At 38.0% G+C, this 12,620-nt stretch overlaps 2 protein-coding genes across 3 annotated transcripts; both read right to left on the reverse strand.

The window, feature by feature from the left end:
• Positions 1 to 3,675: 3,675 nt before the first annotated feature.
• LOC104447475 (G-type lectin S-receptor-like serine/threonine-protein kinase At1g61480) lies at positions 3,676 to 5,829 on the reverse strand. 2 transcript variants are annotated; one of them, XM_039312692.1, is made up of 6 exons: positions 5,729 to 5,829; positions 5,368 to 5,564; positions 5,083 to 5,293; positions 4,755 to 4,992; positions 4,279 to 4,366; positions 3,730 to 4,180 (listed from the first exon to the last, which is right to left on the reverse strand). In XM_039312692.1, exons 2-6 carry the CDS (start codon positions 5,548 to 5,550, stop codon positions 3,878 to 3,880), a joined length of 1,023 nt encoding a protein of 340 aa, XP_039168626.1. In that variant the 5' UTR covers positions 5,551 to 5,564; positions 5,729 to 5,829; the 3' UTR covers positions 3,730 to 3,877. The 2 variants fall into 2 exon arrangements, with proteins under 2 accessions (XP_039168627.1, XP_039168626.1); XM_039312693.1 differs by lacking the exons at positions 4,755 to 4,992; positions 5,083 to 5,293; positions 5,368 to 5,564; positions 5,729 to 5,829 and having other exon boundaries at positions 3,676 to 4,180; positions 4,279 to 4,454.
• LOC120293427 (G-type lectin S-receptor-like serine/threonine-protein kinase At1g61480) lies at positions 5,797 to 10,545 on the reverse strand. Its single transcript, XM_039312684.1, is given in 3 exon segments — positions 5,797 to 6,706; positions 6,709 to 7,140; positions 9,719 to 10,545. Coding segments are annotated over 3 exon segments (2,043 nt in total). The 5' UTR covers positions 10,524 to 10,545; the 3' UTR covers positions 5,797 to 5,900.
• Positions 10,546 to 12,620: the final 2,075 nt, after the last annotated feature.

Below are 12,620 nucleotides of genomic sequence, written 5' to 3' on the forward strand. Positions count from 1 at the left end.
AGTTAGATTAGTTAGTTAGTTCAATTAGGTTAGTCCGTTTAGTTCATTTAAATTAATTAAGTGATTTAATTTAAATAATTTACAATTTAATTAGTGTAAATTATGCCGGGATAGCCGGTTAGTGAAATTTTACGCTGATCGCCGTGGATGCGTTGGTATGTGAAATTGATTGCTAAATTATGCAACTGAGTGCTTGGTGATGCTTTTTGGATTATTATTGCAAAAATTGAATTTATGAGTATTTAAATAGAAAAATAACGGGTGTCAGGTTTTGACGCCAAAAATATTTTATGTACTTTATAAGATCGTGGAATTTTTAAATGGGAGAGTACCACATTTATTGGTCCAATTTGAATGTGTGATAACGCACAATTATTTTACCGGGTATTTTTAATACGAAGAAAATTGACCAAGTCCATTATTTGAAATAGAAGTATTTGAGTGCAAAGCATGATATTCTTGACCGAGCATGGATGTGCATGTGGTCATTATCGGAACCTGTCCTGATGCATTTACGCGGGACAATGCCTAATTAAGTTCAGATGCTCTTGATAACGGATGTTAGTTGCAGTGGAGGCTAGGCCAATGCTCCTTCGGGAATGCCGTCTAGATGTAGACGTTGCCATTCTCGACGAAGTGGGACGATGCTCGGTTATGCCGAATGGCCGCCGACTGATGAGTTGGCCATGCCTATTGGGTTGTAAATAATTGGAACACGCTTGAGTGATCGAGATAGTTGCGCCTGATTATGAGACGGAATTTTGTGGCTCGGAATGTGACGTGTTATAACGATTTGACCTTATAATCGGAATTCTTGTGAATATTTGATGAATGATATGAGGTGTTCCAGTTATTAGATATATTTACTATATGTATATGATATATGAGATGTGTTAATGTGCAGGGAGGTACTGAGGCGAGATAAGTCCTATATAGTGGTGAAATTCTCGTCCTAATCGGGGTTTAAGGTGTGGACTCACTGAGATTTTATCTCACCCCATCATAGTTCAAATATTTTCAGGTCCCTAGTGTGGAGGATCCCGTACCCGAGGTTGAAGGGTCTGGAGTATAGGTGGCTTGATAGTTTCTTTTTGAAACAAAATTGACTTGTATAGACTAGTGGGACCAACTTGATATGTGTATGAAGTATGGTTTGTGAAAATTGGCTATCCTACTTTTACTATCCTAGTGTTTGATGGTTGTCAGGGTATCTATTTAATTCGCTTCCGCATGTGCATAAAATAAATGGGTCGGCGATGTGTCCTGGGAACGTCGCAAATTTTAATCGACTGTCGAGGGTTGTTCGCATGCTCGGGGTTCGAGGCGTGACAAGGGGTCACGGCCATGGGAGGAGGAAATGGACCGGTTTAACAACAAACTCAAGTCTAACATAACCCAAAAAGGTCAAATCATATGTACTAGATGCCATAACCGTGTCAATCGATTGGTCGACCAAGGTAGTGGATTCCTAATGCATGCAACGGCTATGCGAGCTGCCATACCTCGGCTTTTAATCGTAATCCGAAAGCTTGTTTATCTTTGGAGAACGAGTTACAACTTAAAATGATAGATGGACTAAAGTGTTTTACCTTGAATGCGGGAAGCAAGGGGTCTTAGGCTCTCACTCAACTCACAATATTTAGCAAAACTGACACAGTATGCTCTAGTTCCCTCAACTTTCACTTGTTACTTAACAATTTTGGGTTCCTCAAATCATAGTTTTTATGGTTTTTCAAGCCTAGAGAGAGTACTAGGAAATGAAGACTAGAGAATGAGCTAGAGAAATGAAGGTGGAAATGAGAGGGATGAGTTTAGAGAGAGAGAGAAAAAAAAGTATCTTGAATCGCTCGGGATAATTGTCCAAAAAGTCATAAACTTATTGTACAGCAATAAATTTAGTTATAAACTTTTTAATTGTGTCAATTCAGTCCTAAACTTATTATAAGGCAACTGGTTTAGTTATAAACCTTTGAATTGTACTAATTTTGTTCTAAACTTTTGGATAATTTGTCAATTTATTCATAAATCTTTTAGCAATTTGCCAATGTAATCCTTCCGAATAAGTTTGGTTGGAAATTGCCTAAGGACTACACTGAAAAATCATTAAAAATGTTTAGGATTAAATTGACAAATTGTCAAAATATTTAAGACTAAATTGGCATAAGTAAATGGTTTAGGATTGAATTGGTCGTTGTACAATAAGTTTAAGAATTTTTGGATAATTTTTTTGAATCCCTTTATATGGTCACTAGCCAAGCCCATCCTTACCCAATGGTTTCTAACCAATATCCACTGGTTCAAAGCCCTAAAATGCATTGGTTTTTGTTCAACATTTCAAGCTTGATCCATCGAGTCTTTGTCACTAAAATCAGTCAACTCAGGTCATGGGTCAGGCTTGGGCACACTATGTAGTCGCATGGAAACAACAAGTATGTAGTCATCATTCGTCCGTTTTGACAGAAATTTGTAGTGGAGTGAGCTAATATGTAGATTACAATCATGTAAAATTTTAGGCCAAACGGACATTAGAACTCCCACTTTGATGCCCTCAGATCACCGTTTATGGACTGCCTACCTCATGTAAGGATCAATTGATACCTTCGATTAATGCAAATTTGGGAAACTGTAACTTTTTGGAGTAAGCCATGGGCCATATACCATTAGAAGAAGGGCTCATGCCTTAAGAAGCAACATACCGGTACACCAATGACACATCTAACCAAATTAATTTTTGTATAATAAGAACTTTCAAACTGGTGAATCTGTGTTACATTTATTATATACTGATTTTTTATATGATAAAAAATTCCAAACTAATATACCCGTGTCATATTTATCTTAAATTGATGCACCCATGCCCCATTTACAAAATAAATAAATAAATAAATCCATATCTACCACAATTTGGAGTAAATATGGTGCATGTATACCAGTTTGGGACATGGCATGGCTGTACTAATTTAGAGTTTTTTTTTTTAATAATACAAATTTAGTTTGGGAGTTTCTTGTGAAACAAAAAATTAGTTTAGGGTAAATGTGTTATGGGTATACTGGTTTAGAGTTTTTGATGGTATTAACCAATAAAAAGTTAGAGTCAAAGATGTTCATTGTGATGCTTAAGCTTGCAAATTTCCAAGTTTGTTTGAGCCTTGAACCAAGCAGGAGAAGCTGCAACAAATTAAAAAAGAAAAAGGTTGAGTCCTGGTGTGGGTTCGATCTGCCCGTGAGCTCTAGCACCTTTGTTGACCAAAGTTTTTGCTGCCGAGTCTAATATGATAAATTAGAATGCTCTATTACTGCGTGCAAATGAAATGCAATGAGAAATGTAAATGCATGATGACGCTATGTCAGTATTTTTAGTTAGGGGTTGAATTTTGCCATTATTAACATATTCGATACTTAATCTTTATGAAATGTATATGTGATACCTATCTCTTGACATAGGGTCCAAGATACTAAGACTACAATGTCCCTAGTTTCTAATCGTAGAGATGTGCTGATAAAAATGTCAATGCAAAATGGTGCGCAATCGCAGTTTTTTGCTGGTCAAATTTTGTCGTTTGACAGAGAATTTGATCCTTGAAAATTTCAAATGCATGAATAATCTTTTAGAAGAAAATTTAACTATCAAATCCTCTTCAAAAAGAAGCTCTAACACCTTGCTTCTGCTTACAGATGTTCTGAACTCTTGTGCGTCCTTGCCCACTTAACACTGTTCTACTAGAGAGCTAGCAACTCAGATTCCCTCACAATCTCTATGTTTACATCATATATCCACGTAAAAGTGCAACAAAATATTGCATATCCAAGCTGCTTAATTTGGTGAACACTGAACCCCTAGAAAGATGAATTGATAGTGAAAATGCATTTGAGAATTTTATCTTCCTTCAACCGTAGTAATGGTGATGGTATTCATGGACCGGATGCTTTCTTCTTGTGATGGGACTTCGTGAGCCAGCGAGCTTGAAAATGTATATGTCGGTTGCTTTGGCTGTGAAAGATTGGACTCCCCATTCAGCATTAGAACCACGGCCAACATGTTGGGTCTATCTGTGGCATGATCTTGCGTACAGAGAAGCCCCAACTGAATGCATCTCATCACTTCTAACTCCGAAAATGCATCGGCAATGCCTTCATCTATTAGATCCAATCCTCTGCCTTCACACCACAAGTGCCAAGCCTGTAACAACTAGTCGATTGTCAAAGTGTTTCAAGGACTATCAATGGTTGGAAACTGAAATGGAGGTGTAATAGTTCCAAGATATATCTTGCTCTTACATAAGCGAGGACATTGAGATTCTGCCCTGGGTAATCTAAACTTGTGTTCTTCTTGCCGCTGATAATCTCCAATAGTAGTACTCCAAAGCTATAAACATCAGATTTCTCAGAAAATATCCCACCCATGGCATACTCTGGAGACATATAGCCACTGTAGACAAAATAATATAAGTGGAGTGTTCCTGAAATAGAGTTCAAACAAAAAAAAAAATCATAGGCTAAAGGATGATGACATGAGAGATGAGAAAATTGGAGGGTGATTAACATCCAACTTGACGAGCACTATATTTCTCATATCTTTTAGCATTTGCATTGCGGTGCCGGTTTATAATTACCTCGGAGTGAACTGACATATTGGAACCATTGGATGTACACGTAAGAGTTTTCTCGGTAATAGTAAAGCAACAATTGGGACATGTCTGAAGGGAAAGCTCAGCGCATTATACTACTCCTAATAGTGATGTTAGAAAGCTTACAGTGTCCCCACAACTTTGTGAGTATTTACCAAAACTTGAGTTCCTTCAAACATCCGTGACAGCCCAAAATCTGAAATCTTGGGATTCATCTTTTCATCCAAGAGAATGTTGCTCACTTTCAAATCCCGATGTATGACTCTAAGGCAAGAATCGCGGTGGAGGTAAAGCAGCCCTCTTGCGACCCCCTGGATAATGTGGAAGCGTACACTCCAGCTAAGTTTTGCCTTCTCTTTTGAATCTGAACAAGGTTGCAAACAGAAGAAATATCTAGTTTCAATACCAGATTTTGTTGAAAGCAGGAGTAAGTTCTTCAAAGAGTGAGACTAACCAAAGAGGAAGGTGTCCAAGCTCTTGTTAGGCAAGTACTCATACACTAGAATCTTTTCCTCTTCTTCAATGCAGCAACCAAGGAGTCTCACCAGATTTCGGTGTTGAAGTTTGGATATTAGAAGGATCTCATTCTTGAACTCCGCTATGCCTTGGCCTGAGCTGCTTGAAAGTCTCTTTGCTGCTATCTCCTTACCATCGTTCAGTTTTCCCTGTTTCAAAATGAACAGCACTATCGGATCTTGGATAATCTCCTTATTTCCCTCAGAGAAGGCTTTTCTTTTACCTTATAAACTGGGCCAAACCCTCCCTGCCCAAGTTTGTTTTTCATGTTGAAGTTGTCTGTTGCGAGGCGTATGCTATCGAAGTCATAAATGACCAAATTTGATGTATCATCTTCCTTCATTTGGTCTTTCCAAGCAGTGTCCCTTAGTAGTTCTTCTGACGTAAAGAGCCTTGGGATTGTCATTTTCCTAAACTTCCCTGCATTTTACAGATAGAACGAAATCAACTCAAGATAAGCATGAGAACATCAGTGGCAGAGCAGGCTTCTGAAGCCGTGGTTCCACCAATAATTCAAGATTCTTAGATTGCAGTTAGGGCAAAATCACCCTTAAAACAGCAACAAACTGTACATCTTTTATTACCTCTCCACTTTGAAAGACCACAGACTGAAATACCAGCTCCAAATAAGATGATGCTGGAAATAGTACTTAAGCTGATGATAAGTTTTGTCCGCGTAGGTACACCTGAACCATAGAAAATATATTATAAGAAGCACAGGAAGTGCAAAACCAAAAGCGTATTGATTCAACCATTTCAGCCTGTATCCGCACCCACACTCGCATCCGCAAGTCGAATAAATAGATCTTCGCCACCAATGGAGAATTGCTGAGTATCTAGAAGGTCTTTACTCCAAGCCATACATCCTATAGCATTCACATAAGAAAAGGCCAAGCACGAGCAGTTTTCTAGGCACCAACTTTGACATCCTTCCGCATTATCTATCAACAAATGATCAGCGGAATCAGGCAATTTTATTTGTCTCATTTGCCAGAACATATCTTTTTCCACAGTTGTTGAAGCTGCTGTGCTTGCAGATTTCTGACAATTCAATTCCATTTTCCTAAGGCACCCTCTGGTCCAGTTTCCTCTGTTCCATTCTTCATCTGATCTAGGTTTAAAACCTTTTAAGCATCTGCACATGGGTGAACTAAACTGTTTGCAAACTCCAAAGGGGCCACATATTCCATAAATTTCACAAGGGTTAGTTGGTGCCGGTGCCTTCCAGTATGTTAACCAGCCATTGGCCCAACAAACTGACTTTACAGATCCTTCAGAAGAGATGAAAGTATATCCAAAGAAGGAGTTGTTGTAATTATTGAGGTAATAATATGAGGTTCCCTGGACATTATCTTGTTGGAGATCGTAGTATGTGTTGGTCATGTTCGGTATTCCAATGAACTTGGTTTTATCCCACTGTCCACTTCTCCAGTAAGGACTTGATCCATTCCAAGTGAAAACCTGAGGCGGTGTCTCCGATGTCACTCCCATGACAAAGCTTCCGAGTGAGGGATCATCTTCGCCTTTCCAGGAAGTCAAGTTTAGTTTCTTTCCTTTTTCACATTTACTCCAATCTTCATGTTTGGCAAGAGAGTGTCGGTTGGCTCATCAAAGCTTTCCCACATTATATTCTCGTTCCTGTCTTGAAGAACAAAGTTTCCAAAGTCTGAAAGCAGTGCTTCAGAATAATTCGACTTTGCCATGACATTAGTAGACCACACAGTGTTTTGTCGCCCATCAAGAAGCTTCAGATTTCCATCTTCCCCAATTATTAAACTTGCAGATTGATCTGTATGTCCAAGTGGCTTGTCCCTGTTGGCCACCCAGACGACTCTGGAGGGAGTCATCTTCTTGTACCATATTCCTACGTACTGCTTTGCTGATCCTTTAGGCGTGAAGAACCCGAGCTCAAAGATTTGACTACTAGAGACAAGGGTTTGGTTCTGAACCAGTGGACTTGATGCAGTTATGCTGTCAATTGTGCTGCTTTGAAGTGCTTGAGGGAGGGAGAAGACAAGCAAAGAACACAAGTGCAGAGTCATTGGAATTATTTGGAACAGATTCAATAAAGTACATGTGAAAAAATGCCTCGGGAACTTCACCTCTTAGAAGCATATCAAAATGGATAGAGACGGAATCGTAAAAATGACATGATCGGTACTATAATTTTTGTATCACGCTTACCTTGGCATCATAAATTTTAAGTCGATCGCTTGAGAATGTCAAGTTTATATGAGTATTGCCAAAACATCTAACATGACTTCAATTTAATATAAAACCATTTGACGTGGCACACTAGGGAAATAATGTCTTCTAGAGTGTCCATAAATAGTATCATTTAGCCATTCCTTGACCCAAATTGACAAAATTAAGGCTAAATTCAACTTAAACCCTAAACTCAAATTAGGTCCAATGGTGGTGAGTCTTTATCCTGCGGGTGCCACCAAAGGATACCCTCGGAGCGAAGGCACTAGAGGTGGGACTGCTGCTGATTTTGAAGGGCCACTTCAATGGCAATCCTTCCAATTTGTGGTAATGTAACTTTCTTCCCATGGGCACTGGAATTTCGGATGTGATATCAGAGATTATCCCTTTGAGGCCAGTAGCACTCAGGGCCATGGGTAATACCATGTCAAATTTGTTATTCTCTTGAATTGGTTCTGCCATATTCAAGATGCTTAGATTTGGAATGGGGTTGATAATTCACAAATTTTGCCGATTCGTTTTTAATCAAAGTAAGGTTCTTGTGGAATTATATTTTCAATTTAGTAACTTTAATAGCTAACCTTCTCTCTTTCTCTCTCTCTCTCTCTCTTTTTTAAATCGTTTAACTTGAAAATGACCTATTGATTATCATAGGCTCATCTCAGCAAGAGGTATCATTAGAAAGAGGGAAAATGATATTATACATATCATAACTTTTCAATCAATTGTTTGAATGTAATAATATTTTAAAAGATATTCGTTTAAGTGATTCCGGTAATTTCTTTTGTCAAAAAATTTGACATAGGATTAATTTGATATAAAATTATGTGACGTGACTTGCTAGATAAGTAGAGGTGTTAAACGGGTGGGTCAGGTCGGGTTTGGGTCATGTCATTAATGATCCGACCCAAATTGACCCATTAATCCATTTATGACCCATTTATGTCTAATGTAAATTTTCCGACCAATATCCGACCCATTTAATTAAACTTAAAAAATCTTATTTCTTATATATATATATATATATATATTAAAAAATGGTATTGCTAAAATAGTTTTATATAATAAAATAAAAAAAATTATATAACACAAATTTAATGGACAATTTTTATAATTTTAAAATAATTATTTTAAAAATTGAATTTTAATTTTTTTTATTTTTAAAAATTAATTTTTAATTTTCTTTTTCTTCTTTCTTTGTTCTTCTTCTTCTTTGCTGGTTGCCGGTCATGACGACAGCCTAGCGGCGGCCCACCAGCGAGCCTCGAGCTTGCCGGATCGGCGAGCCTTGAGCCTCACCGGCTATCGGCAAGGCCTCGCCTTGCCGGATCCAGTGAGCTCGAGGCTCGCCATCATCGGGCGAGCTCAAGCTCGCCCTCGCCGGATCTGGTGAGGCTCGAACCTTGCCGGACGTCGGCGAGGTGGATCTAGCAAGCTCGAGGCTCGCCTGGCCGATTGCCGGCCATCGCCGTGCCGGCGACCGGAGGAAGAAGAAAGAAAAAAAAAAAAAAAAGAAAATTATAATTAAAAATAATTATAATTTCGGTTTTTATAAAAATATATATTTTAAAGTTAAAAAGAAAAGAGAGAGTCTCCATGTAAATGGGTTCATTTTTAATGGGTTGATAAATGGGTTATAAATGAGTCCGAGAGTAGACCCATTTAAGACCCATATGTTTCAATCTCTTTATTTTTAAAACCCATAATAGGTGCTTTGGGAAATAAGGCTTGACCCATTAACGACCCATTTAACTATAAATGGGTTCATAAATGGGTCAATGACCCATTTTGACACCTCTATGGATAAGTAATATCATCAAAAGTGTGTAGAAAGGATGTCATTTAACCCTTTCTATGCACCAAATTGACAAGCAACTGGCCACTGTTGCACCTAACTTGGGGATAGGGTTAGGATTTGAGTTCAATAAGCCCCACTTCATCAATTTGGTGCACCTAACTTGGGGATAGGGTTAGGATTTGAGTTCAATAAGCCCCACTTCATCAATTTGGGGTACAAAAGGACTATTGACTCATTTCTGCATGCTTTTGATAACATCATTTCCTTGGCGAGCCGTATCCGATAATTTTATATTAAATTATTGACATGTCAGAATTTTGATTAATGAAATCGTTGCTGTCACTTAAGTAAATTTCCTTCAAATTTATGATACTTAAGTGATCAATAAAACATTTATAACACCATGTATAAGGATTGTGGCACTTATGATGTTTTCTTCCCTTTTCATTAAAAGGTTCACTCCACATATTCGAACTGTAAAGTAGGATAAGCAGTTCGCTGGAAAAATAAAATAAAATTGGACAGATCTTTCTTTCTTAACAGAGGACAAATATCAAAAACAAACATGTACCTTTACGTCTGGTCACGGGAGCAGGAGGAGAACGAAGGAAGGACGGGGGAGGCACCAGCACCGCCATGGCCGAGGCATTGTAAAATGGGTACAGCTCGAACCTCATGCTGCAGCTCGGAGTGAACAACCTCCCACCTTGCTTCGCCCGTGGAAGACCCGCGATTGTTGCCCGGAGGCACGTGTTGCACTCCAACACCGTCAAGTCCGGTGTGCACTGTGCGAGCGTGTACAGCTTCTGCAAACTCGTAAAGTTTGCCTCCGCAACGGCAAGTTTCTTCCCCGACTTGCCGACTGAAGCCCTCGCAGTGATGTCGTCCACGGTCTCTCTCAGGACTTGCATGAACTGGGTTGGATTGGTGATTTTCCTGGTGTGGTACATCGTGATAGAAGGCATTTGTTCCATGACTGAGTGGATGGAGCCATCGGAGTACCTCAACATACACTCATCATACCAGATCACGGAGACTCGCCGGTTGGGGCATCTTTGGAGGATATCCTGTTTTCCAGTGGCCACGCAGTTGCTGCACGTGGCGGAGTCGACGTCACCGCGGCAGAGGAAGAGCCCGTAGACCTGGTCGGGAGGGTTTTGGCCGACGACAGCATTGGCAAAGCCGTCAGCGGTGTCGGTGGCGGCAGAGGAGAGAGAAGAGAGGAGGGTGTTGAGGTTGGATTGGTAGATGGAGTTGGGAGTGAAGAGTGTGGCATTTGGGCAGTAATGCCGTAGAAACGTAGGTGCTGATTCAGTACCTACAAAATTTATGAAGAAGAAGAGGAGAGAGAGGGAGATGGTGAAGCAAGAACTCATTTCTACGTTGATGAATCCCTTGGTCTTCTTGCTGCGCAGGCATGGAATTAGAGGAAGAAGAAGGAAGAGCCATGGTCTGCTGTCCTATATATTTTGGTCGTGGGAACTATTCGGAAAATTTATTACGTGCATTAAATGGAACCTAACCCAGACCACCAAAACAAGAAAATAATTACAAGACAAAAAGCAAAAAGAGCTGTATTAGTGCAGACGATCTAAATTACGGGGTTAGGCTATCATACCCCTATATTTATATCCGTTGGATTGCTATTGTGTCATTGTTACCGGTATTCAAATGGTTGTAATCCAATGGCTGCAAATGTAAGCCTTCCAAACTGCATATGAGGTATGCATAGCTAGAATATGGGGTAAGTACATTATGAGTGTCATAACTTTCATACAAAATTCACTTGAGTGCCATAATTTTTTTTTTTTTTTCACTTGTACTACCGAATTGATTAATTAAGTGTCATTAGCAAACCGCCTCACTAGAAAATCTAACGTGGATGCTAGTTATCCTAAGTGATAGTATTGATGTGGACAATTAATTAAAAATTCAAGAATAAAAATATTCACATCAAAATGGAAAATTAATAAAAAAATCCACGTAGGATAATTTGTTGGGAATGACACTCAAATAATTGATTTTACTTCGATGTGGTACTTAAGTGAGCAAAAAAAATCGTGATGGTACTTAAGTCGGCTCCATACAAAAGTAATAGCACTCTTGTTGTCCTTGTTCTAGCATTTTATTTATTAATGAAAAGAGTCAATGTCGTTATCACTATGAACAATTGACTTGCAATTGACTTGCATTAATTAATTTTTCTAAAACATATTAATAGAAGGTGGCCCCATATATATAAAATTAGGTCCTTCTCATGATTAAGGCCCATTGCATATAAAGTCCAAAATATATTAAATTTAATTTTCAACAACGATCAAAATTAAAATATCATCAAAACAATTATCATGTATTAACATATAAGTAGTATTAATTATAAATTACCTTCTTCGCCTCTCCTTTTTCCCAACCACTATACAGCCCATGACTCTAGAAATCCATCATACACTCCTCTCCTTATTTTAATCGCATCAACTCAAATATAAATAAGTAGGTTGGGTTTAGCATTTAAATGAGCATTCATGTGGAAAATGATAAACGCATAAAAGTTTACGCTTTTTCCACCCATTTTTTGACTTTCGATGTCCCATTTTACTTTAAATTGACCACAATATCTTTTACAGGTCCAGATTGTAATTTATTTCATACCTTTTTTTCTTCTCTTTCTTGGAAATTCTAATGCATTTAGGATTGACAAAAAATATGTATTTACCAAAATAATGTAATTACAATTGTCATAATTTTCTTGTCAATAACTAATTATTCCACTTAATTAGTTATACTTTTTAGTTTTGTGAATATAATTCTAAACTTTTGGACCATATTTCAATGTAGTATTTCTTGCCAATTGCCACCGAAAATCATTAATGTGGCGTCTAATTATTGCCAACCATCTTAAGTGGCATTCTGGCATGGGCAATTTGTTGATTTTCACATCACAATTTGCGACGACAATTAGCAAGAAAGACTATATTTAAATATTGTACAAATGTGTAGAACTATATTGACAAAATTGAAAATTAAAATTGAATTAATATCTGTGCTATAGGTATAAGACTAAATTGATAATTTTCCTAAATATTTAAATAACTACTCCTTCAATGCACAAGTACAAGCAGTTTTTGGATAAATATACTATAAGTGTCATAACTTTCATGCCACTCACTTGAGTGCCATAGATTTGAAAAGTTGATTACTTAAGTGCCACTGGCACTTTGCCTTGATATGGATGTCGGTCGTTCTATATGATATTGCTAATGCTGATGTGCACAATTAATAAAAAAATTCCAAAATTAAAAAATCCACATGTGAATGGAAATTAATAATAAAAAATTACGTAGGACAATTTGCTGAAGTGAAATTCAAATTATCGATTTTACTCCAATGTGGTATTTAAATGAGTGAAAGAAAGTCATGGTACTCAAGTGAGTGCTGTACGAAAATTATAATACTCTTGCTATTCTTATCCCTTA

This window comes from Eucalyptus grandis, chromosome 5, assembly GCF_016545825.1.
Source record: "Eucalyptus grandis isolate ANBG69807.140 chromosome 5, ASM1654582v1, whole genome shotgun sequence".
Classification (NCBI taxonomy): Eukaryota; Viridiplantae; Streptophyta; class Magnoliopsida; order Myrtales; family Myrtaceae; genus Eucalyptus; species Eucalyptus grandis.

Excerpts from the sequence above, each read along its gene's own strand:
- LOC104447475 (XM_039312692.1), bottom strand. The coding sequence starts at position 5,550 with ATGACAATCCCAAGGCTCTTTACGTCAGAAGAACTACTAAGGGACACT. Across the intron at positions 5,294-5,367 it reads GGTTTGGCCCAGTTTATAAG|GGAAAACTGAACGATGGTAA; the intron begins GTAAAAGAAAAG and ends ATTTTGAAACAG. Across the intron at positions 4,367-4,754 it reads CACAAAGTTGTGGGGACACT|CTTTGGAGTACTACTATTGG; the intron begins GTAAGCTTTCTA and ends TGATGTTTATAG.